Raw genomic sequence first — 26398 nt, 5'->3', positions numbered from 1 at the left:
GATGAATCATCAGGCACTCTGTCTCAGCCAAGGGGCATCAAAACTGGGAAGAGGCATCCCCTACAGACTGTACAGCAGGCAGACAAGCAAGGAAGGGTGAGTCATTCATGTTAAAAAAAAATTATGTGTGTGAGATGCACTCTGAGTGGCCTAAGGGTGTGGGAGGAGATCCTAGAACGCTCCCATGTAAAAAATCTGTAGCAGTATCGCACAGACTAGAGTTTGCTTTTCCCCTCCCTTGCTTCCCCCCTCCTTGGTAGGGCATTCTATGAGCACAGGTTTCTGCCTGTTACATCAGAGCAGTTGAACACTGCCCCATTCACTCAACTTCCAGGCTGTAAAACAGAAGGAAATTGGGAACGGATTAAGTCATTAGGATCCCCAGGGCATGTTGCTTTCACTTCATAACTCAACAGTCCTCTGTATCTTTCCTCACGGACTTGTCATTGAGCCCAAGCATCCTTATAGTAGGTTCTGGGAGTCTGGAGGATAACAGATGAGGACAAGGGAACAGTGAGTAACCAGCAGGTGAAATGGCTTCAGCTGCATAGCTTTTCTACAGGCCCACACTGAAATGGGATCTCATAGGCACAGAGAATGGAGTGACTCACGGCTGTGGGACAAGTGGGAAAAAATAGAAGGTACAATGAAGTCTAGGGCCATATGAATGAGTGCTGGAGGCTGCAACAGAATCCAGGAGTGTAAGCACCTCTCCTTAGAAAATGGATTGTCAGGACATGTTTTGCATACAACAGAGTAACTAATGCATTAGAACATAGCTTTTTGGAACTCTTAAAACCATTTGGGGATGGAACATGTTGTCATATATGGAGTTCCTGCCACTGAGAGAAGAGCTGGGTTAAAATGATTGTTTGAACCCTTTAGCTAGTTTCATTTAAGCTTCTAACAGAAGCTTGGATATCAAATCCCCTGGTTGCAAGTCTCTAATTCAAGCTAACAAAAATTTATCCTCCTCCCCAGAGTCCTTACTCACAAATAAGTTCTAAAGCTGCTTTCCACACCATGAAAAATGGCAGGGCAGGAAACTATGAAAATAACTTGCTTTCCTACCCAGTAGCAAGAGGCACCTGCAGACGTAATCCTCTGGGAATTTCTCCCGCATAAGCACTTTTGAAATGAAAGCAAGCTGAGCAAGAATACTGCTGTGCTCTTCTGCAGCTTCCATTTATTTCATTGAGGCTAGCACTACAAAATTTCCTGTTAGATTGTGCCCTTTGTCTACAATGAGTGAGTTGGTAATGTGGTATCACCATACTCAGTAGTACTGTTTTCATTACTAGTACGGAAAGGACTGATATGATAACCACATTAGATATGGTGGTATCTTGGTCCTCGAACTTAATCCGTTCTGGAAGTCCGTTCGACTCCCGAAATGTTCGAAAACCAAGGCGCGGCTTCTGATTGGCTGCAGGAGCTTCCTCCACTCAAGCTGTGTTGGATGTTTGGCTTCCGAAAAGCGTTCAAAAACCAGAACACTTACTTCCAGGTTTTTGGCGTTCAGAAGCCAATCTGTTTGTCAACTAAGCCATTTGAGAACCAAGGTTCCACTGTATCTAGTTTTGGGGAATACAGCAAGCACACCTTAAAATGGCATTTTGACACATTTCCAAATATAATCTCAGACATCCACCAAAGGTGCCCTTTTTTGACATCAGGTTCAGACAGCAAAGATGGTGTGAAGAGAAGCATTATTGGTGGCTCCCCACTCACACCAATTACAAACCTTACTCCAATTATGGATTCAACAAAATCCAAACCTGATTGCTTTATGGTAGCTTTGCGAGACCTTACTGTTTAGGGCTGGACTTTGAGGCTTAAATTAGGAAAGAGTGAGGGAATGTCAGTGAATTTTTTAATGTTATGCCAGTCTGTTGGTGGGTTATTTTTTGTTTTATCCCCCCTTTTTTTTGCTCACCCCAAACCTTTGGGAGAAGAGTAATCAGTTTTAATATTCAGATAAAATACTGAATATGAGGCACAGTAATGCATGTAATGGAATTATTGTTTTTCAGATATTATCACAGGAAATTGAGTTCAAGTTATGCTTAAAAGATATGAAAGCTTTGCTAGTTTGCCAGGCCTAACAATGGGCACCGCATTTGTAAAATAGCACAGTCCATTAAATGCACTCCAGTCTTTCTTCCAGCCTTTCTTCTAATAAGCCACATTCCTCAAACATCTTTCCCTGATCACCAGGTACTAAAAAAATAAAGTTTCCTTCTGCTGTTGCCTACCAGCTCCCTCTCAGCCTCCCCTGACGTGCTGCTGCCAGAGTCTGTGGGTTTCTCTGGACACTTTCACTTTTGGAGGTCATCCGTTGCGTACTTTTGATAGAACCAATGAAGTATGAAGCTTATCGGCCCACAGATAAAAATCTTAAACACAAAGAAAGTAATTACTGAACCTTACTCTGCCAGTCACTAGCACCCACTGGGCCTTTCCAATCTTCCCTTCTCTCAGAGATGGAAGCACATAGGGAAGGTTTTCTGTTAGGGTGCAATCCCCAAATCCAACCCTCCCTCTTCCTGCTCCAGCCCTATACACCCTTGATCCCTGATCTTTTCCCTAGTGACGGGGTTTGAGTTCCTTAATGCATTTTGTCTGCACTCTGTTTACATTAGACGCAGCTGAGCGGGTGCAGCTACTAGGGTAACAGGCACCGTCACTTTGATTTATGAGCACATCAAGAGGAGTTTCAGCGTGACACTCTGGACTGACAGGAGCACTTCATTAATCTGACGCCTAGGTTACTCGCTGGCCAATCTTCATGTGCTGCCCCCTCATGCAATATCATCTGGTACACTGGGGCAACTGCCAGAGACGAGGCTCTCATCTGAAAGCTTTTCTCCCTCTCAAGTTTTCTGGAAGCATAAAAGGAACTAGGTTTGTAAGAACAGGGACAGCTGGTTTCGCATTCCAAATACACTACTAGAAATAACAACATAACATTACTGGCCTGAGTACACTGTATACTGCTGTCCACATTGGTTGTGACGGGATTAACTCATATCTGCCAAAATAAAAATGTTGCTCAACTAAAGGAAGCAGCACTTTGCAAGTCAAAACAAAACAGGTGCCACAAAATTCAGATACTCGTCTCAGATTCAGAGTTTTTTCTTATTCTGCTGTGGGCTTGCGGTATGTGTTTGGACAAGTAACTGTGATTTCTCAGTTCCTCAATTACTGCACTTCTTACGTACATTTGGGCATGAGAGAATAAAGGTGCTGATTTCAAAAGTGCTGAGTTAATACTATTAGAAACAACTATAGACAGGTATAGAACAGATATAGAACAAATTCAATGAATTAGGAAGAAAAGGCCAACTGGGCAATGGGCTCTGAATAGGCAACATATTCCATGCAAGTGCAGAATTTACACCTTGAGAGTCTTAGCTTTGTGTGTGGTTTTTTTCTAGCCCAAACAGATGCAAAACTAGGCTTGAAAGCATGCATATTATTCTACATAAAATATCAGAACCTGGGAAATGCAGAAAAATGTGTAAGAATATACATAAAATTTATGGGTATGATCTGTTGTTGTTTAGTAATTTAGTTGTGTCCGACTCTTTGTGACCCCATGGACCAGAGATGGGTATGATCTATCTCTAGGCAAAACTCTTTCATGTCCCGCTGACTGTAACAGAAGAGCTTTAAGCATGAGTTTGAGTTCTCCCGCTGAAATCAATAGAATTTAAGAGTAGTTATTTACTTCTACTGAATAGTGCTCATTAAAAAGTTTGTTTTCTAGTGGCATTATGGCCAAGCTGCACATGACACCAAGTTGTGTGTAGTTCTTGCCCGCTCCCCTAAAAACAAAATGCAGCAATGGTGGCAACAATCTGCCTTCACAGATCTGCACCTTTTAAACTATATCCTCTCCAGGTTTTTTTGGCTGTTGAAAATTGTTCCCTCTCCCCAATATCCTTTTTCCCCCCTGCAAGGGAAAATATTTGAGGTACGTTTATTTCTTCCCACTCTGAGGGAGAAAAGGAGCTGGAAGGGGAAATTCTCAACAGAAGGGGGAAAGGTTAAAAGGCTATTCCTGCATTTCTTCTTTCTGCATAGGCAGATTTTGAAAAATAAACCCAACTGGGGGTGAGGAGGTGAATGACATACAATTCAGTATGATTTGTAACCTGGTTCTGAATCCCCACTCTAAACCTTGAGAAGGGGGTATAAATTTAAATCAACCAATAAATAAGCAAACAGAATATTGCCCACATATTTAACGTTAGAGAAAAAGTAAGTAACAGCGGCCAGACTTTGAACAATAGCATTTTACTATTTCAGAGATTATCTTAAGCATCATATGACCAAAAAAGTCACTCCTCCAGATATCAAAACTAGGTTAAGCAATGGCTATCAGACCTTTTTTATTTTTTTTAAAGAGGCCAGTCTAAGGGCCTGTTTATACATTACAGCCAACACATGGAAACGGTCTTAAATCAGAGAGGTGTGGCTGGTATAACGTTTAGGGGAGAGGAGCAGGAGAGCACCTTGCTTTCATAAGAGCACTCTAGAACCTTTCGAGTCTGACCTGAGCATGCATAGTTCCTACTGGGTTCCCAGAGAGGCCAAAGGTTAATCCTGATATCTGGCCATATGCATAATGTGGTTAAATCATAAGGTGGCCATACATTCCTTAATAATAAGTGATTCTGAGCTGCTGATAATTTTGGTTATGCCAGATGGCTTTGTGGTGGAAGCTACTGCAACAGAGAATGGAAGAAACTAACAACAAATATATTAGAAGCAGCACACATCACCTGTGACATAGCAGGAAGAATCAAAGTCTGTTTTAGGGAGTATACAGAACAGTACTGCTGAGCTAGTTCCTCTATCAATCCAACACTGACTGAAGAACTTGATAAACTTCCATTTTTAGAGTGGTGACATGGGAGAGGCCCTTTTTGGCTGTGGCCCCTCAGCTACAGAATATTCTCCAATCAGGCTTCCCTGACACAGATGCTACCATTTTCTGCAGCAGGTTAAGGTCAATTGAGAAAGGTTGTTGTGGCCCATATACTGCTGCTATTTTGCTGTTGCTGTGATGCTTGAGGTTATTGTTTTGTTAGAGTACTGATGGTTGTTACATTTTTATCTCCCTATTTTTATTCTGTTTGTAAATCGCCTAGAAACTATTTTTGCAATAGGCAACTAAATAACGATGATAGTGATTATAATAGTAATAATGATGGTGGTGGTGTTAATCACAATAATTCACAACAAGCTGAAATTCATGGTGCTTCAGTAAATATTGGGGAAAATAAACTCTATCAAATATCACAAAAAATAATCCAAGAATGTAGAAACATCAATATAGCTGAATCATTCTCCACTTGTCCTCGCACAAACCTTTGTGGAAAATGCTAAAATAACTTGTAGCATCTAGAATTTTAATTATCTGGCCCAATCACAACACAATTAACTATGCAAATATAAAGCTGAAGAAATTCATTGGAGAAGGGTTAAGAAGGGTTTGAGATATGGACGTTTGAATCCTGGAAATTCTATTATTCCCTAGAACTAACAGGTAGCCAATAAATAAGTTTTGCGTGTTGTGCTATTGTGACAAGCATATCAGATTTTCCAGGTTATCATACACTGCAACGTGTGCTTTCAAGGCAGCAGCACAACTGCCAAAGAATGCTTTCACAGCACTCAGTATTATGGTGTTGATTCTGGCAGGAGTGTTAATAGCAGGGATGCGGCAAATATCTATGATTTTTGATTCCTGAAGTGAAAATCATACGTTTGCAGTTGCAGATAAGTGTCTTGAACAAGCAACAGGCTCCCAGACAATTACTGGGGATCCAGGAGAATTTACTTCTTTTAAAAAAATGTAAGGTTTTTTTAAAAGCATAGTAAAATTTAGCTTGTTTTATAGAATAAGGAAGGGCAGTCTGTGTCCCTCCCCCCTTCAAATAGGAATTGGCCTGTCTGTTATTTTAAATGAGGAATAATGTACCACTCATCTACCATTCCCAGAAGACATTTCTGAAGTTGTTCCCCCCCCCTTTATAAACAAGTTGAAGGAACTCACTTTTCTGCAGAAGTGTTCATGCAAACTGCAGTGCATTTCTGTACACAGAGGTCAAACTCACCTCTTTGGCTTGCTGCTTTCCAGCTTGCTGCTGAGTCAGTAGCTGCAGATGAAGTTGCTCCTGCTGCTTCTTGTAGTATTCCTGCAGCTGAGGAAGAGGCACGAGAGAAGAATACAGAGAGGAAATATGACCATTAGTTGTTTGTTTGCACATCTCTTTAAACCAGGTGTGGAGAACCTGTGGTCTTCCAAATGTTGCTAAATTACTACAACACCTACTGGGCCACCGGGCATGCTTGCTGGGGCTTATTGTAGTTCAGCAATATCTGGAGCACCAAAGGTTACCCACTACTGCTCATGCGCACTGCTGAAATTGAAGGTGCTTCACTCCTTCCCTGCTCCTGTTCTCCCAAATAAACCACAAGCAGGAAGCTAAGAACAAACTTTGCTTACAGCCCCTGGCTTGTTTGGAAAGAAAGAAATGGTGAGCCTGGGTTCAGACTCAACACTAGGCCAAACCATGGCTTAGCTCCTGGAGCATGGTGGCAGCAGGAGTGGGTAGGAGTGAAATGCCCACCATTTCAGTAGCATACACCAGCACACTGAACTTTCACCTTAAAACTCTAGTTTTGCTTAACTATAGCTTAAAGTGATATGTGAATGAGGTCAGTGTTTGATTTAAAAAAGGGCAGAGTGATTGAGAATTACATATCTGGGCTTCACAATTTCCTAAGATGTTAGCACACAGGCACAGGCAACCTTCGGCCCTCCAGATGTTTTGGATTACAATTCCCATCATCCCTGACCACTGGTCCTGTTAGCTAGGGATCATGGGAGTTGTAGGCCAAAACATCTGGAGGGCCAAAGGTTGCCTATACCTGTGTTAGCACATTGACAAGGTGTTACATATATGTTTGGCATTATTTACAATATCCCCCAAGAAGCAGGTGATTTGAACAGGATCACATAAGGAGTCTGTGGAAGAAAGCTATTTATTTCTGTTGTACTTTTAGTATAACAATTTTCTTTACAGCTCATCCATCCTCACGAAGATCATTTGAAGCTCACTGGCACTCCCATTTAATGAATTCAAATAGAGGCTGAGAAATTAACTTGTTTAAGAAACCCAGTATTCCACTAATATCTCTCTCTTGCTCTGTGAACTGGATTACACTGGCACTTATAAAACTCCTTCAGTTTCCCCGGCACTTCACATTAGATTGATATCACGTGGCTAAGAATTGTGACATTATTTGCAAGAATTGCATTGGAATGATGGGAGATTCCAAAACTCCTGAGAATTGTGGGTTTTAGAATCTGTGCCATTTAAACTAGGCTCTTTCTTCCATGCCAGCAACACCCAGAGTAAAGCATGCTTAACTCCACAATGTTTGATGTTAAATCATCATTTACACAACAGCAGAATCTGGTGGTTGTGCGGGTCACCTTCCTGCTTATGCAGAGACAGAGAAGACTATAGCAATTGCAAATCCTTTGTTTACAGGGGAAAGAGAAAACCAAGGAAGGAAGACAGGGAAATTATTTCCTCCAAAGGTTCTTGCAATGGAAACAGATAGCCAAATGTAATATTTTTCTAAAAGGTGTGGCAAATACATGTAAAAATTTAAAGGAGAATTCCCAGAACTGAAATATGATTCAACAGACTGAATTACATGAGCTCCAGGCTGTAACCTCTTCCTGTCCATCACTACACCATCTGGGGCAAGAGAAATTGGAAAGAGGGAGAGATAGGAAACTATGTATTTTTGTGTCCAGTACAACCAGAGACTAACTGGTATAGAGCTGAACGAGTTATTGAACAGCCTACTTCATCTGAAACAGACATATATTTATCCTACTATATCATGCAATTTGTCTGTTATTTGGTTATGCATTGTATTGCTTCATCTTCATCATCATCATCATCAAATTTGTTGGTCATTTTATCTTGTCCAGGGTAACCCAAAGCAACTTAGAACCAAAGACACAGACAGACACTACCACCCACACACATAGATAATTAAAACAAAAGGGGGAGGAGAGAAATACATTAAAAACAACTTGCCCTCTTCTAAAAGACCACAGATAGTTAAAAGCAAAAGGCCTGGTTATAAAGGAAAGTTTTTGCCTGATGCCTAAAGATATGTAATGATGGTGCCAGGTGAGCCTCCTTGGGTATTCCACAAATGGGGAGGTCTGCTCTTGCGTTGTCTCCTCTAGGCCTCTCATACAGGAGGCACATGAAAAAGGACCTCAGGTGATGATCACAGGGTCTAGGTCAATTCACATGCGGAGGGGGTGTCCTTGTCCTGAGCTGTTTAGCACCCCAACTCTAAAGATTTCCTTCATTCTCGCCCTGTTCAGTTGGTTTATCATTGTTAAGTACTTTCTAAGTGCAGTTTCACACATGCAGTTTCTCCACGCTCCCCTTGCGCACAATTCGCATGCAAATAGTACTAGTGAATAATAAATTTACAGAAGAAAGTCATTTCCTCTAGCCAAAGTATGTTTTACAGTCACATCAGAAACAAAAAAGTAAAACTGTTATCTATTTTGCTTTTTAAAACATTAGCATTGTGCCTTTAAGCCTAAAGACAAGCTGTAACGAATTTTAAAATCCATAATATGAAAAGTAAACAAAACAGCAGAACACACCCAGAAATCAATACATTAAATTAATAAAGCAAGCCAAATTTTGTGTGTGCCAAACTCAGAGTTTCAAAGGCTTTCTAAAAAAAACCAGATCTTTGTCTTATGTCTGAAGATCAGCAGGGAGTGAAAAGAGCAATTTATAGCATGCCAAAGGCACTTGGCACTCATATGTCTCTGCCTCCAAGATGCCTACAATCTTAATTTTTACATTGCAGAAGGCAGACAATGTTGCAAGGGAAGAAGAGGAAACGGGCAGCAAGGGATGAATGTAAGCTAATGCAATGGCATGTAGTAAGGCTTGGTTACATTTGTATACTATGTATGGTGTACTCTTTTCAAGTTGCTCAGTTCTTAAATTGTAAATACTCACAAACATACTTTTTTTTTAATCTTAGGAAAATAAATTGCTCTGCCCTGAAAATACTTGCCCTTGTTTCTGGATGTCCTGGGCATGGGCTATAAGAAGCAAAAGTTTGGTTTTATTAAATAAAAATGCAAAAAATAAAATAAAATCCTAAAAATGCAATTTATTTTTTTGTTTAAAAAAATTACACCTCAAAAACGTGACAATGAGAGTGTGGCTGGGGCTCTGGGATATCATAACTCACTTCTACTTAGCGTCTCAGTTTTGCTATCTATGAAACAGGCATGCCAGTATATACTGCACATAAACACTTAATACTCTACAGTGTGACCTAAGATTCCTGGATAAAGGGTAATTCTCATTGTGTGCTGAGTGGTATTATACAGGGATTTTCAAAGGGATGCCAATTCTAATTTAATGCACTGTGCCCTTCTAAATCTACAGATTTGGTTTGTTTTCCACAGGAGGGGGCCAGAACCACATAAGAGGTCGACACAGGTTCTTCAACACTAGGGAAAAAAGCTGGCTCCTGAGGAATGCCCCTGGGGATTCTGGGAAAGTCCTTATCAGCTTGTAGTTGACAGTGCTGACAGCAGAAACTTTTCTCTCTATGTCTGCTGAACAGGTTTGGAAAGCCTCTCTGTTTACCCAAAAGCCAATCAAAACCTGGTCTCTGTATGGGATTCTGAGAACATTGGGTCAAGAGGTGAGAGGTGTGATGTTTGGTTTTCTTCTTGTGGAGAATGCCAGCTATTCCGGCCTAGGCTGTTTAATTTGCAGTCAAACATGTTTCTCTATCTGGCTCCAAAGAGGCTCAGAGAAGGAAGGACCCCACCCAAGTTAGTGTTTACCCTTTGTTCTTTCCCTGGGGCCAACCTTGACTTCTTATCAGCATGTATGAAGTAAACAGGTACTGAAGGCAGGAAGAAGGGTGTGGAGGATGCTGTGTTTTCTTGTTCATTCCCCCTCCCTAGAGAAAGTGTTTATCAAAACAGTTGTGTTTTGTTGGGGGATTTTATTATCTCCTCCCTCCCTTCTTCTAACTATTTCGTAACTGAGAGAGAAAGCATTTTCCTTTTGCCAAAGAAATTCTGTCTGTCTGTAAAAGTACCAGACAGATAGCCATGCTCAAATATATAAAAGGATGTCATATAGAGGAGGGAGAACGGTTGTTTTCTGCTGCTCTAGAGAAGTGGACATGGAGCAATGGATTCAAACTACAAGAAAGAAGATTCCACCTAAACATTAGGAAGAGCTTCCTGACAGTAAGAGCTGTTCGACAGTGGAATTTGCTGCCAAGGAGTGTGGTGGAGTCTCCTTCTTTGGAGGTCTTTAAGCGGAGGCTTGACAGCCATTTGTCAGGAATGCTTTGATGGTGTTTCCTGCTTGGCAGGGGGTTGGACTGGATGGCCCTTGTGGTCTCTTCCAACTCTATGATTCTATAAGCTGCTAAGGGTGACTTTTTATTCAAACACTCAATTCCAAATTAGGGGGCAAGCAAATGTGGTTCAGAGCTGCAAAGAGGAACAGCTAGACAAAGCGTTAGGTCAAAATATATCTCTTAAATGGAATAAGCTTCTCCAGTTAAGTAATTCCTAGTGGTGAGAGCACCTTAATTTATTTAGTTGGATAAGAACACCCTTAATTCATCTTATCTTCTTAAATTTCTCATTGACCTGGTCAACACATCGCAAACAGCCAAACTAGGTCTTTGCTATAGCTCATGGTTAGCAAGGAGAGAGCTGAACTACAAGCCCATATTCAGACAACAAAAGTTTAATTTGCAGGGCACCAACCAAACACTCTTGATACATCCTTGATTTGGGTGCCAAGTCTTTAACACAAGGAATATTTGAATTAAGGGCTGGTTGAATATCCCGCGATCTTCACATTTGCAGAACTATCCATTCTCCATGAAAGTGTATATGGAGATATTTGGCAACTTTCCAGGATGCAGACAAATCTCAAGAATTTTCATCTTACCTTAAATACAATGTGGTTGTTGGGAGTGTTTCTTTTGATTTTTATTATTTTGAAAAAGGATTGCAGCTACTTTGAAAAGCAGCCTGGATGCTCTGGTTGCATCCCTGGCACAAAATGTCCCTGGAAACAAATGCTACACAATGGATGAATGGCTCCCCCACCCCCCCACCCCGAAAGATGTTACATCAAGATACAGTATTATTTCCATGGGGCATTCCATCCCAGGAATACAACCAAAGCAGCCAAGCCACCACTTGAACAGCTGCCAAGGTTTTGTGTTGTTAGAAAAAGAAAACCTTGACATCTTGTTTTTATGGCAATTTGAAGAATTTTGAAATTCACCTGCACCTGAAGATTCATCCAATCTTCAAGGATCACTTTTGCCCCAACCCAATATTTACAAAAATCAAAGGCCAAATACTTTGACTCAGTACTAATTAGAATGGCATACACATCCAACTTACTATTTCAGACTTGCTGCAATTATTCATAGTTAATGCTCTTAATATTTCACAGGAACAGCTAAAGCAGAGAGGAAGAGGCAAAAATGGAATAAGGGCCTTTCTAGACTCTAATCTCATTGCAAAGCAATGTACAATTATGATTATTCAGTTGTCATAAGGTATCCAGACATTTCCCAAAGCAGAGCAGCAGAAGACTAACAATGTTGCATTAGCAATGAATCTGTAGGATTTTGTTGCTGGGAAAAATAAATTCCCTCCCCACACAAGCACACACCCACACCTCACCACCTTGCGACAAGACCTGACTCCCAAATCCATTTGATGGGGGCAGACTCTTCACTATACTAGCACTGGTCTAATAAAGCATGAAGAAGAAAAATCCTAGAGGGTTTTGTTAATGTTTTTTGAAGAGAGGCCCCTACAATAGAGCAATCTTTAGACTGTTCATTGGGAGGGCAATTCAAGCCCTTCTCAAAAAAAGACCTGCCATTTACAAAGGGGAAACTAAAACAAGTTCAACTAGCCTAGATATTTGTGGCCAAACCATATTCAGAGGCAAAGGACATGGGTATAAGTTCTTACAGTAGAAAGTGTAGAATGTGGCTGTCCAGGACTCACATCACAGCTAAACAAGGACACATTAAGCAACCCTGGGTAAGTAAGTATCTCTCTGCCTCAGGACATCAGTGTATAATATCAGTGCCTCATCTCAGAATTTACAAACAGAAAACACATTGTATTTGCATGCGAGAAATGCAGAGACACAAAGGTCGGTCCTCTGAAATCACATGAAATGTCAGTCACAAAAAGGCCACTCAAACACCAGCTGTCTTACCTGTTGCAGCATAATTGCTTGCTGCTGCTGCAGCAGAGCTTGAAGCTGAGGAGGAGACAGGATCTGTTGCATTTGCTGTGGGGTGATCATCTGAGGAGACATCATGGCCACAGACACTGGAACCTGCAGAAACAAAGGACAGTGGAAGATGGCATATACTATACCCAAATGAAAGGGTGTAGGTAGGAGAACAGGAAAAGAAGATACAGCTACATTGATTCTTCCTGGCATGTGGGCAAGAGCAATATGCCTGTTACACTTACAGGTACTGTATTGCCAGGCCGACTGGCTCCCGGCACATCCCCTCTCAAAACTTCACAAGGACACGGCCTTAGAGTTGAGATAAACTGGTCTGTCCAATCCTACAACTTTTACCCACGACAGACCAAACACAGTGAGGCAAGTCCAGGGCAAAAGCAGATCTTAAGACCACAAAGATAAACAAATCATTTGTCAGAAACCCTAATTCTGTTGCTTCAATTTCTACAGGTAATTTAACACAGTACAAAATATTGCAGAACTTGGAACTAGTTTTGAACTTGAGGTTAGACTGAAACAAACATAGACACCTTGAACACTGATGGCTCCATAATACCACTTCTTTGCCTTTGGAAAAAACTATTGCTTGTAGATGATGATAATATAATTTACTTTGCTTCTATGCCCCTTAATATGTTTAAAGTATCTCTAAGCAGTGTTGGCGGTTCGAATCCCCATGACAGGGTGAGCTCCCGTTGCTCGGTCCCTGCTCCTGCCAACCTAGCAGTTCGAAAGCACATCAAAGTGCAAGTAGATAAATAGGTACCACTCCGGCGGGAAGGTAAGCGGCATTTACGTGTGCTGCTCTGGTTCGCCAGAAGTGGCTTAGTCATGCTGGCCACATGACCCAGAAGCTGTATGCTGGCTCCCTCGGCTAATAAAGCGAGATGAGCGTCGCAACCCCAGAATTGTCCGCAACTGGACCTAACAGTCAGGGGTCCCTTTACCCTTTACCTAAGCAGTGTACAGAAAACTAAAGCAACAACAGAGAACTTAAACAAAAGTATTACAAAAATACAGTTACATATTAAAATGTTACATTGATACAAAGATCTCACCCAGGGTCCGAACAAACTCTCAGCTCACCCATAAAAGTCTCACAACGAGAGGAGCTCCTGAAAGGTTATTATTGCTGTGGTCTGCACTGCTATGAAAGATCCTTTTCCTTGTCACTACTTTTTTGAACCCCTCTTGGAAGGGGAACTTGAAGAAGGAACTCAAAGGTTGATCATAAGGAAGGGAATGAAGGTGTTTGGGGAAATTAGGAGGGTGCTTTGGGGATTAGGGATATTAGGGTTATCAATTTATTTCTGGAAAAAATCATGTCAAGGTGAGCAGAGGAGAAGTTTGCCCCCCCCAACTTACTTTACTGGCATGGGCTTCCCACCATCACCTTAAATCAGTAGTTCTGAAGAACAGTAGTTCTGTGAGGGTGTTGAGGGTCATAATGATTCTCAGCATTCTTTACACAACAAAGGCTCTAATCTCAGGAGTTCTTCTGGGTTCAAAAATTTACATTTGTATGGCCTTAATGCAGCTGCTCACACAATTCAAAGTAACTCCTGGAGATATTCTAAAGGTACACCTTTTCACTCAAGGCTGAAAATGGAAACCAAAAGTCAGAAGAACTCTGGTGAAAATGGCCAGCTCTCTGCAAACCACCATTAAGAGAGCCACAGACTACAAACCACTATTCTAGGTATTTTCTCATAGCTCAGAAAAAAATCGGTGTAGAATCAAGTTGATAAATATGAGTGGTGTCAAACTGTTATTTAAAGCATTTGTATTTGGCCTTTATACATTTGCTCAAGGAATCTCACAACGTATTTAATACAGAGGTACAATGAAAACCAAATCTAACCATATATATATATATATATATATATATATATATATATATATATATATTATTTAAAAAAACACATACAAATACAAATACACATATACACAAACACAAAAAATAGACATATACATACTACTATCCTTTTCTTTTCTTATTTACAAACAAATTCTTGCACCTCCAATTATCCTCATTGCATTTTGAGCTATTATATTTATATCGCGTACAGTTATAGATTTCATTTACAAATCATATTTTTCCTCCTTAAGTCTCTATTTATTACTTTAAAAGTTCAGTCTGCATCTGCCATTAGGATTCCACTTATACCACTATTCCTTAGGTATTCTTTAAATATCCTCCACTCTTTCCATACTTCTTGGGTCATCTGTTTTCTAACTTTGCTAAATCTAACCAAAAATAATCCAAATCTAACCAAAAATAATCAGTATAATTTTTCCCCCCTTACACTCCAGATTACAACACAATTTTTTACTTCTGCTTTCAATGACTTTAAATAACTGCTTCTTTGTACCTCAGATAACTTCACCTGTGAGATAAGTAGGCTGTTAATGGCTATATATAGGTCATGGTGGTCCAACTTTCATACCAAGTGGGCCGCAAGAGTACTTTGGCATGGAAAACACAGCCTGCACACTGCCTTGTTGCTTGAAGAGGGGGGAGCAGAAGGCCAAAATCTGACACACACACACACACACACACACACAGCCCTCACGCTGCCCTCCCAAGGCCATAGCTGTCAACCTTTTCCTTTTTTGCAGGAAATTCCCTTATTATAGCATTAGGAAACAGTAGGGAGGGTTGACAGCTATGTATATAGCAGTGGGGAACAGCAGGGAGGGTTGACAGCTATGCCCAAGGCTGGCTAAGCAAGGCACCAGGCTTTGGGGAGGAGGTGCAAGGCTACTAGAGCCCTCCCATCTCCTTCCCAAAGCTGGGAAGGCCCTAACTAGGCTTTGGGAAAGAGGCTGCATTCTAGGACCCTGTCAGAGCCTTCGCACCTCCTTCCTCAAGCCCAGCACTTTGCTTACCCAGCTTTGGGAAGGCATCTCAAGGGGTATAGGGGGAAGGTAACTGTCAAATGTTGCCGAGGGGTGCCAAAAGAGGCTTCAAGCGGCCCTTGAGTTGCACTTTGGACCACCCCAATATAGGGCAACAAAAGCAGCTTTAATTGGGTCTGGAAACTCACAGGCAGCCACTGCAATTACCTCAGAACCAAACGCAGGAACTTTTCCCTGCCTACACTCACCTGCAGCTAGGCTAAAGCATTCCACACTAGTTACAGCTTTCAAACAGCCTGAAAGGACAGACCTATATAGACCAAACATAGTCTTTGTTACAAAGGCATAAATAATGGTTCTTACCATCTGGAAATAAGTACAGCCAGTGTATCATAGATGTAGTAGTACTGACTGACCCAGGAACCCACCAGCCTGCATCCCTGCTCTAAACGTCCTACAGCACAACAGAAAAACCTGCCACTCCAGTTCCCATCAGCATCACTTTTAGTTTTACCTCGATTAAGCCTCAGTTCATTAATTAAGCCTCATCCATCTAACCACAACCTTCACACACTAGTTATGGACAGAGGCAGCGATTTCTACCTTCATAGGTAACAAAATATAAAAGCTGGTTGCCATCCATATACTGCTTATTCCCAATCCCTAAAACTCATGGTACTTCTTTGCTGCAGGTTCCTCTATTTTCAGTTCAATGCTTTAGTGTTGAAGAAGAACGGAAAGAAAATACTATGGACATAGAGTTTTGCATGCCATTCCCTCATAGAATGAACTGAGTGCACCTATCCTATAATTTCTTTGGTCTACCATGTGAGGAACATCTAGGTTTCAATTGGGTGGTGGCAGAGATAAGGTGACAAATCAGTGTGCTCTTGTTAGGAAGAGAGAATAAATGTAGTGAGGAAGTTATTCCACCTTCCTTCTACGACTACTTTGCCTATCATACCTCTATACATACAAGGAAAGTAGTAGTGGAAAGAAGTCCACCCAGGCAGGAATTGATTGACTGGTTTAATAATCGCATGGACATGGGGGTCACAATTGGATCACTCCACACACCCCTGCTTCAAGTGAGAGTGGAAGAAGACCAGGAAAGATGCAAGAGCCTACAGAGAACGTGCTTAAGGTGCAGATTGTGCAGGTGTGGAAAGTATGGAATGAGAGGTTCATGAAGGATGTATTAAAGAGATGAGCTCTGCTTGAATAACTGTCATTACATATTTTAAACTGATGTTCCTGGGGAAGGGTTAACAAGTGCACAGAAACACCAGTCTCCAAGCTACCTATCCCTTAGGGATTCAGTGCACCTTTTTGAATAATGTAGCATATTAAATATTATTGCTATAATAGCTATAGTGGCGGCAGCAGTAATAAGAACAATAACCACACCTTATTCTCAGAGTGAAGGTTGCTTCAACTGTCATGCAATTCCTGCATGGAAAACCTTTTGTGTAAGGAAAGCCCACAAAAAAATCCAGATACACACACAGTGATCAACTGTATGTTCATGCAGTGAAATTTGCATCAGAAGCAGGAAATCAACTGGACAAGCACTGGGAAGATGGCAAAGGTGTTAGAAGAACACCGAAGTAGTAAGGGACTTTAAAAACGCTATTCCATTCATCAAGCTTCACTGCAAAGAGCATTTGAAGAACACCCACATTTTCTCAGCACCACAGATTAAGAACTCTGTCGTGTAAAAAGTGACTATTATAACACACTATTTTCCTAGGAATGAAATTCCTGCATGGAGAGCTCTCTGGAGCAGGCATGCCACTCTCACTAGCATACAACTTTTTCGAGCTAAATAAAGTTTCCTGGGTCTTTTCTATCTGCAAAAAGCCTGCGGATTCTCTATTACCAGGAATATTCTTCGTAGAGTAGTGGTGCCCAGACCACCAGCACCCCACATGGCACAACTGAAAATTGCTGAAGGTCTTGGAGGACCACTTAACGATTTTTCTGCTGTTGTTACAATTGCTGCACTAGATGCTGTATTGTATTTTCACTGCTTGTTTTATTTCTTATATATTGCATTCTATTGTATTCCATGGAATTCAAATGGTTATACAATAAAATACAATAAAAGAAGTAAAAGAAGCAATTAAAAATAAATATTTTTAATGTGATGGATATGCTGTCTTCTGTCTTCAACCATAAATCCACAAACATGCTGCAGGCCACCTGATTGAAGCTCGCAGACACCTGGTGGTCTATGGACCATAGTTTTGGAACCTCTGTCTTAGAGAATAAAGGCACCATTTGGAGTTAATGCTCCAAGTATTGAATTGTATACAAAGGGAAGAGAGGGTTCCTAGAAGGTGGAAGATGGATGAAGGACTCACTAGACCTAGCCGATGTGGGGGACAATTGAAATGATATGACACTCACACATAGAGAGACACACAACTTGTCAGATCATGTCCTGCTCCACGAGCCTTCACTTTGTGAAGAATGACTATTGGTTTCCAAGACCAGGACCTTTATCCCAGTTGCCACTGAAACTAAGGAATGACCTCCCAGCTGAAGTTAGAGGATGTTCCTCCTTCTGTCTTCAGTAAGAGAGGAAAGATACATCTGCTTTGTAAGCCACTCTGAGCAAAGAGAAAGTGGCAACAAAATCACTTTAATCAAATTAAACAGGGAATGCAAATGATTACTCCATTTCATCCATGCCTTTCTCTAAGTAGAGAAAATAAACTTCCCAGTTAGGATTAGCACTCTGTTGCACCGGTGTGAAAGAACAAAGAATGTCCAGAAATAGCTCAAATTTGGGATGCATTCAAAACATCTGTCCCAGTCCTTCCAGGATATACACGAGATACAGCTAATGCAATCTGAAACTCTCATCCCTCTTGTGTCCCTTGTCAGGGATGCACTCTCCCCTCCATCCCTGTTTGAAATCGAACAACTCAATGAAGATACTGCAGTGAATAGTCTTCACCCTTCCACTGGACCACTCAGGATGGAAAAGGCTGCAGTTTGTCAGATGAAGCAGATCAAACCCACCATCAACCTAGCAAGTGTGACAAGCTGGAGGGCAATCTTACCTTTAGTTTTACAAGGAGTTCAATACCTCACTCAGAAGGAGGAACCTGAGCAGAGGGAATTCTACCAGGGAATTTCTCCCCCCTTCTGTCCTGTTGGTTCAAGCATTCAGGAGCTTGCTGACCTTTGGGGCAGGTTGCAAGTCTTATCTGTTTACTCAGGTTGCTGGCTTGAGGGAGGTGCCCAAATTTTCATTTGTTATTCCAGAAGTCACTTTGAGTCAACTTACAAAGTTAATTATTAACTGCTGTGGGCTTGCTCCAAAACTGCTCCAAAGAGGCACCATTAATCAGAATCAGTCCATGAAGCAAAGCTGTAAGACCCTTGGTCCTCCCAGACTGTCTAACCTTCTTCACGCTGGACAGAGATTCTAATCCATCAATAGCACAGTTAGTTGCAAAGTTCTTCCAACATTCACCTGAAAGCATCTTGTGCAAAACCAAATATAATACTGGCAGCACAACACGGAAAAGCCATTGGTGAGGTATTCCACTAAATTATAGTGTAGTAGTTAATATAAAGCCTTGTTATCATAGCAAAACCATGGCCTCTGCAACCTGTATTTCACTGATGAACATTGCTACTAGTATTTTGTGCTTTGTCTAACCAACGGAATGGGTGTTCCAACATGCAAGTAGCAATGAAAATCAACATAGAAACTCAGGCAGCAGTACCACGAGAATGAGAAAGAATGGAGTTGATGCCCACTCACTAGGAGACAAGCATCACGCTAATTTCCCTTTGCTGTTCATCAGCCTGCAATGTGCTCTGAATGAGAGCCTGTAATTAATTGCTCATCTGCATCCCCCATCTGAACTCCCTTCCCCACCAACCCCCACCACTACACCGTGCATCCAGCTTGATACACGTTGGCTGGCATTTTCAAAATCGGAGGCATTCTAATTACCGGAGAGTTATAACACCTTCCATTTCGCGCCCGTCGGACTGACACCCTGTCAAGAGCAAAGAGACTTGCCAGAGGTTTTGACAACACTAATTGCCCCTATAATCTAAAAACACAAAGGAGAGGCGATTAGTCGTGAGGGCCGCAGCTCTCGATCCGACATGAGGTTTTCACAACGTTACAAGAAAACAAAAGCAGTGCCTTTTAGAGTGTGATGGCTGCTAACAAAGCAGAATTATATTTTCATACAAACCTTTGTCTACATCAAATCGCTTTCCCCTTTCTCTTAAAATGCTAAGCTGACACAGAGAATGGTGGGGGCTCCTTAGGAAGAGGGGCAGGAAAGAAGATAAAAGATACATGAGCAATGGTTCTTACAAGATGGGAGTATTCTTAGGACTCAAGAGGCCTCCAGATTTCTTGTTTCCTGGTTTAAGATGAGATGGTGAAAAAAGTAGCACCATCATTTCCAGGGCTGGGTTCTACCATCTTATCATCTACCTCCCTCAAGATCTTCTACCCAATATTATAAGAATTGTCAACACAGTAGCTGCATCTCATTACAGAAAACATTTGTCCTAATCAAATGCTGAAAAGTATATCAGCCCTGCAAAGTTATAAGCTAAACACATGTACTCTGCTTATTGACACAAGCAATGATGCAAAACTGCGTCCAGTACTAACAGGAAATTAGCATTGTTAAAAATGAAGTTTCAAATCATAATGCTTCCTTGTTGTATCTCCTCTCTTAGTGTACACCTATTGTCTGGAGATACTAACACAGACCAATAGGCTCCATAACTTTGGATAGCCATAACTGCCCTATCCAGCTATTTTTCTTTCCCCTTCTAGCTCGAGCAACGTGAACAAAGATAAATAAGTTACGAATAGGCTAAGAGCAGGGGCTTCAATTAAGGGGGGAAAGGCTTCAGTCCATTTCTTGGGGACTCCAAAATTAACTTTTCCATCAAAATGGAAGCTAAGCCTGCTCACCCTTAATATCTTTCGTAGCAACACCTTGAGCTACAGCATGCAGGATGGCATATCTGAAGACAATGGAAGTATGAGAGGCCTGTTTTAATGGCTCACACAGCCATAGTAACATGATAGCAATTTTGACATGATCTGAACATACAACATGAAAGCTTGAATTTGTTTCTACCATTAAACACATGGATTATTTCAATATACCATATTATACTCTGGGAGGGTGACAAAGCTCCCAAAGCATCAGGCCACCTGGGCAGAAGATACTTTAATTTTGGGCATAAGCTTTCAAATATTTAATAGGAATTATACAATCAACCAACATTATAGGAAACTCGTGTTAAAAGGGAAGATCAACTACTTTAGCATCAACCAGTTAGTTCAGGACTTTGCACACTGCAAGCTCAACAAGGAAGAAATATTAAAATAATGTTCAGGTGCAAATGAAAGTTGAACTAGTACAGAAACTTCAACTAACTCCTTGTCCCAAGCCTGCTTTTTTACTTTCGTAAGAACTATGGACTCTTCTCTGTTCTCTGAATATTAGCACTCCCAACAACAGAAGCATTGTGTCTGTAGACAGAGAGGCTGAATTTCTCTCTCCAAGAATGGTTTGTGGGTGTGCGTGTGTCATAGCTGGCATCTGGCAGACAGTGAGCTAAGGCAGGCAGTGACTCACTTGTTGGCCTGTTGCCATTCCACAAAACTGCTTACTAACAGCGCTGGCTTCCTAACAAAGCTTTGACAATGCATCTGAATAGAGATGCTTTTCCAGGATGCCTTACTCAAATGGAATCCCACCATATCAGAGTTAGGAGTGAAATGCAAATGGACAGCCAGCGTGTGGTGGAAAGTGTGTTTCCTGATGAAAGCTCACCACATTCAGTGACGTTAGTTGTGATTTCAAAATAGATAAGTAAAAAGCAGAACTTGGCAGAACAGATTCTTAAGACTGCAGTACCAAAGAAGCAATATGGCAAGAAGGAACCAACCCTGAAGGGAATGTGCCATCTAAATCAGGGTAAGAGTCATTAATGAAGCATAACACAAGACTTCAGCTGAAGGCTGTGTTAGATGAAATCTCCTATTGCTTGAAGCTGGATAAAATATCCCAAGAGTCAAAGAGGTTACAGTATTCTTCAAGGTAGAAGGCAATTCCTTACCTAGTATATCAATTTGTCTTTGAGGAACAGAGGGAGAAAGGATCATATGACTGAATGAGCATGACCGGAATACTGAATGCTACTGCTCATATTTTGGTTTGATGCACTGTTTGAAATCTTGTTTTGCTGTGTAAAACAACAGATAAATATTCTGTGCAAATGTAAAACAACAGCTATTATGTGAAGATATCTGGATAGAGCAAGCGAGCTGCAATAGATGCAAAGAAGCCAGGTGTAGTCAGAAGAGCAAGTTCAGGGATGGAACTGCTCACACACAGCTGAAACTTGTTCCATACACCTACTTAGAGTTGACATGTGGTGCCCATTGCTATAATGACACTGTTGAAGTCTTCCCCAGTGCCTGCAAAGCCTCTGACATGGCAAAATAATGTGAGTTCAAAGCACAGTTCCTCCTAATTTTTACTAGGGGTTCCCTCAAAACGAGGACCCATGCTTTGGATCAATGTTTGTGCAGTGCTTGCAAGTACCAGATCAGTGATACTGTGCAGCTTACCAATGTAAGATTCAATTATATGGCGATTTGTTTTTTGAGGGGGGCGGACACCCAAGGAAAATGACACAAATTCAAGAGGATTACTTAATTTTACTGGATCTGATTTTTATCCGAACCTCATGGAAAAGCAAATAATGAGCAGTAGTCAACAATGGGAAATCTAAAGGTCAGAAGAACCCTTAGATGGGGGGGGAGGGGCGAAAGGCCCGTTGCACAAAGAAAATCCTTGCATTGACAAAACATTATCTTGAATACAACCCAATGCATGTTTGTATTTGTGTGCACATGCACTCTGTCTATTGGGGGGTGGGGAGAGGTGACCTGGAGGAGACACGCAACCAGACGCATTGGTTCCCATGCAATTCTCTCAAGAACCTAAATATGCTCCCTGGCCCCAAAAGGTTGGTTACCCACTCTAATAAAATGTGGTAATGGGTACATACCAATCCACACTCCACACATGTACAGATTTTGGACTGATTTTCTAAACCTGCATAAAGTTAACAAGCAATCTAGTACCAGTCCTATTCATAATTTATTCCATTGGCCCACCCTGGTATCTGCCTACAGCTTTAGATCCAACATTACACCTATACAGTTGTACAAAACCCAATTAACACAGCTGTACAGAACCCGATTATAAACTTCTGTAATTTGAAGCAAGATGCATAAAATATTATTAACAATTCTTGGGAAAGAACCTTCCTCAAGGAAATGGGTTCAGATGAAACCACATGTTATCACTCCAAATAGAGTATGATATACACATGCATGTTATGTCTCTTGCAACCCACAGAAAAGGGATGAAGAGAACACTTAAGAATGTACATTAACATTCCTTGATGGTAAACAAACTAGGAACAAGGTCATGTCTGATGTTTTATGTTACCCTAACGGCCTTCTAAGGTTGCATCTGCATTTGCTGATCTCCTAAGGCTAGTTAAGTCAGGCTGTACATCAGACCTGCACCAAGTTTTCCTATTATCCTGGTATAAGTGACTCCTATCCTACGTGCAGGGGCACTTTAGACTGAGGACAGTGCTGCCACACAGTATCTGTTCAAAACGAGTTCAAATTTTCTTGAAATCAATCACATAAAGCAAGAGCAAGTAGTGGTGAAATGCTCAAGCGGGACAGAGGCTTGGTTCACATGTCACATTAATGTTCAATGATGCGTGCTGCGCAAAAGACAACACTTCACTCCTCCCAGCTTCGTTCCTCAATGTGCTGCTGAAGCAACAAACCAGAGGCTGTCTAGCTTTCATGTGTGAACCAGGGCTCATGGTTTGTTTCTCTCTTGACAAACCATGATGGTAAGCCAACGAGACTTTTGCACCCGCATGTTGCTTGTTCACTTTAAAGCAGTGTAATTTAAACTATGGTTTAAAGTGATGTGCAAACAAGTTCAGAGTGTAGCACATAGGAACAAAATTCTGTCATGAAGAGTGCAAGAGAACTAACTGCAGTAAGAACAAGTGTGTGGGGGGGAATCAGCTACACAGCAGACACACAGGCAGCTCTTTTTCCTCGAGTGAGGCAATGCAGAGGGGCCAGTATTGATCTGTCTTCATTACCCATTTCACTCAAGTTCAAATCAGCAAAATACACTTTTCCACACCAGTGCCCTCTCTGCCACAGCAGACAAAAGAAAAGCAATTTCCTGCAGTTTGCTCCAAACTTGCTACTCCTTCCATGTACCATTCCCCCCCCCTTCTGCTACAAACATGTCTTCAGATTTCCTCCACAATCTTCCTTCAGAAATGGATGGTCTTGAGGAGAATGGCAAAAGAGAATCTAATGTTGCTTTCTAATCACCAGATTTTTTCAATTGGCATGATCTTGTTGCAAAGTTACTCTCTGATACAGAATCTAGAAGATCTCTGAAATCCAAAACCATTCCAACTATAGACCTTCTTAAAAGTATTTAGTCCATATGGTTGGAAATAAAATGTGGTCCAGCATAGAGCAAATGCAGCATAGTGGTTAGAGTGCCAGACTAACATTGCATTGATCCAAGTTCAAATTCCCAGTCATGTGACTTACTTGGTGACATTTAGGCCAATCATGTTCTCTTAGTTTAATCTATTTTACAGCACTGTTGTGAGGATAATATGGGGCAGGGAGTGGGAAGAAGAGAGAGGGAAATCCTGCAAGACACCCCAATCTCTTTGGAGGAAAGGCAGGAATAAAATGTAATACAGTGGAACCTCGTGTTATGGATGGAATCCGTTCGGGAGGCCTGTCCGTAACATGGAACTGATGCAAGCCGAAGCGCTGCATCTGTGCGTGCGTGATTTAGTGCTTCTGCGCAAGCGGTGAAACCCGGAAGTAACCCGTTCCAGTATTTCCGGGTTGCCGTGGGACGCAACACGAAAACACGTAACCTGAAGCGGATGCAACGTGAGGTATGACTGTAAGTAAGAAAATATATAAACAAACAAATAGAAAGTGGCAGCATAGTTGCAGAGCTACAGCACTCAAAATGAAATCCTAACACAGAAGAAACTTATGTGGGGGCGGGGGGGGGAAGCAGCTGAGGAAACCACCACTTAAATAATCAATACTGGCAATTTCACACCTATGTATTATGCTGCAGGAAGCTTACTAGGAACCTGGGGTCAATTTAGCATTTCACTGCAAACGTACAGCACAATATTATTACAGTACTATTATTATTACAATTAATTATCTGCCCTTCACCCTAAGGTCCCTGGGCAGGTACAAGGATTACTTGGGCAGTCCCTGGGCAGGTACAAGGATTACTAAAACACAATATTACACGGGGTGAGCTCCCGTTGCTCAGTCCCTGCTCTTGCCAACCTAGCAGTTTGAAAGCACATCAAAGTACAAGTAGATAAATAGGTACCGCTCTGGTGGGAAGGTAAATGGCATTTCCGTGTGCTGCTCTGGTTCGCCAGAAGCGGCTTAGTCATGCTGGCCACATGACCCGGAAGCTGTACGCCGGCTCCCTCGGCCAGTAAAGCGAGATGAGCGCCGCAACCCCAGAGTCATTCGCAACTGGACCTAATGGCCAGGGGTCCCTTTACCCTTTACTCAAAACAACATAAAATTATAGAAAAAGGGTGGGTCCAAAAATATATATCTCAAGTGTCAAAAGCCAGGGTAAATAGTCTTCAGCATTTGCTGGAAGTGCCAAAAGCACCTCTGTGGGGAGCCCCACAACATAGGGGCTGCCACAGAGGATGCCCTCTCCCAGACTGCCACCGTCCAATATCTGAGGGTGCTGAACATTCAAAGGGGCCCCCTCTGCCACCAACTATATATGGTAGGTGATGTAAGAAGGAGGTGGCTGAAAAGGCATCACACAGTGAGCTTCATGAATGACTATTCTTTCTTCTAAATAAAGTAGAAATAATGGCTGATAAAGGCACCATTAGATCACCTAGGTTAAATCAGAATACTATAGTGGTAAGACTTGAGATAGCTAAAATCTGATTGTTTCATATCAGCTGGAGTAACACTATCTTCAAAACTCCTCTTCAGATTCACACTTATTTTGAATCTTTGTATATAACCTGTTAAAAGCCCAGCTGAAAAGTGACTTTCACTTACAAATCCAGAAACTGTTGCTACCAGGGTTGATCAAGAATGAATGGCCATTCAATAAATTGAATGGCCAAGTTATTAAACCTATCATTACCTCCACACAAAGTTTCCAATGACAAGCAGCAGTTTACCTTCTTGAAATCAAATAGGTGTTCCTCTCCCGGACGGAATGTGATATTAAAAAAGAATTTAATTACAAAAAAGGAATCAAAGGAATTTTGTTTTAAATCATCTAATGTCACACATCCTTGGATCTACAACTAAGAATCACAGATTACTTAACAATGGAACCAAGAATCAATAAGATGGTGGCAACATTTAAACTGTTACCCTAAATTACAGCCAAAGTGATTAGGCTTAGTTCTAGCACTTCATGAGAAAAACTAGAAGTTCTCTTTGAACATTTCAAATATTGATATCTGTATACTAGGGTGAAATTTTCAGGAGTGACTACTGATCTGAACCTATGACTGTAGTTACCCAATTGGAAATAGCAGAGAGGGAGCAGAAAGCAGTTAGGACACAGCTGAAAATAATATATAGAAGGCTCATGACTTCTGCACTTGACTGAGAGGTTGCCATTGCTAAAAGGATTTGTATTTGGCTTCTTTAAAATAACCAAGAGAATTGCAATGGCAACTCTTAAATAGTCATACATTCAACATGCAATACATTTCATGGATTATGATTACTTTGGTGCCTATTTAGGGTAATGTTTATTACTGTTTATAATAACTACATTATTTTTATTGTACTGTATTGTTTTTTTCAGATTTTATATTATGCTCTATGTTCTTAACATTTTGTAAGTCACTTGCAGACTTTCTCATGTGGCAAATATTTTATTTAGTTTATAGAACAACAACAACAACAACAACAACAACAACAACAACAACAACAACAATTCAGAAACCTTGCTACCAAAAAGTGTGGTCAT

At 41.2% G+C, this 26398-nt stretch overlaps 1 protein-coding gene across 6 annotated transcripts in view; it reads right to left on the bottom strand.

Annotated features, from left to right (window-relative positions):
* The window catches only part of FOXP4 (forkhead box P4), a 148614-nt gene that overhangs the window by 42133 nt on the left and 80083 nt on the right, over positions 1 to 26398 (bottom strand). For 5 of the 6 annotated variants that reach the window (XM_033152674.1, XM_033152675.1, XM_033152676.1 and 2 more), the window contains 2 exons: positions 12363 to 12485; positions 6126 to 6212 (listed from right to left, as the gene is read on the bottom strand). In XM_033152674.1, the coding sequence (XP_033008565.1) occupies positions 6126 to 6212; positions 12363 to 12485 (210 nt within the window). Of the gene's footprint in view, positions 1 to 6125; positions 6213 to 12362; positions 12486 to 18328; positions 18351 to 26398 lie in introns of those variants that run through there. The other variant, XM_033152679.1, reaches the window with a different exon arrangement.

This window comes from Lacerta agilis, chromosome 6 (assembly GCF_009819535.1).
Source record: "Lacerta agilis isolate rLacAgi1 chromosome 6, rLacAgi1.pri, whole genome shotgun sequence".
In the NCBI taxonomy this organism is placed as follows: Eukaryota; Metazoa; Chordata; class Lepidosauria; order Squamata; family Lacertidae; genus Lacerta; species Lacerta agilis.
Note: the sequence above shows the minus strand (reverse complement) of the source record. Positions and strands in the feature narration are given on the sequence as shown.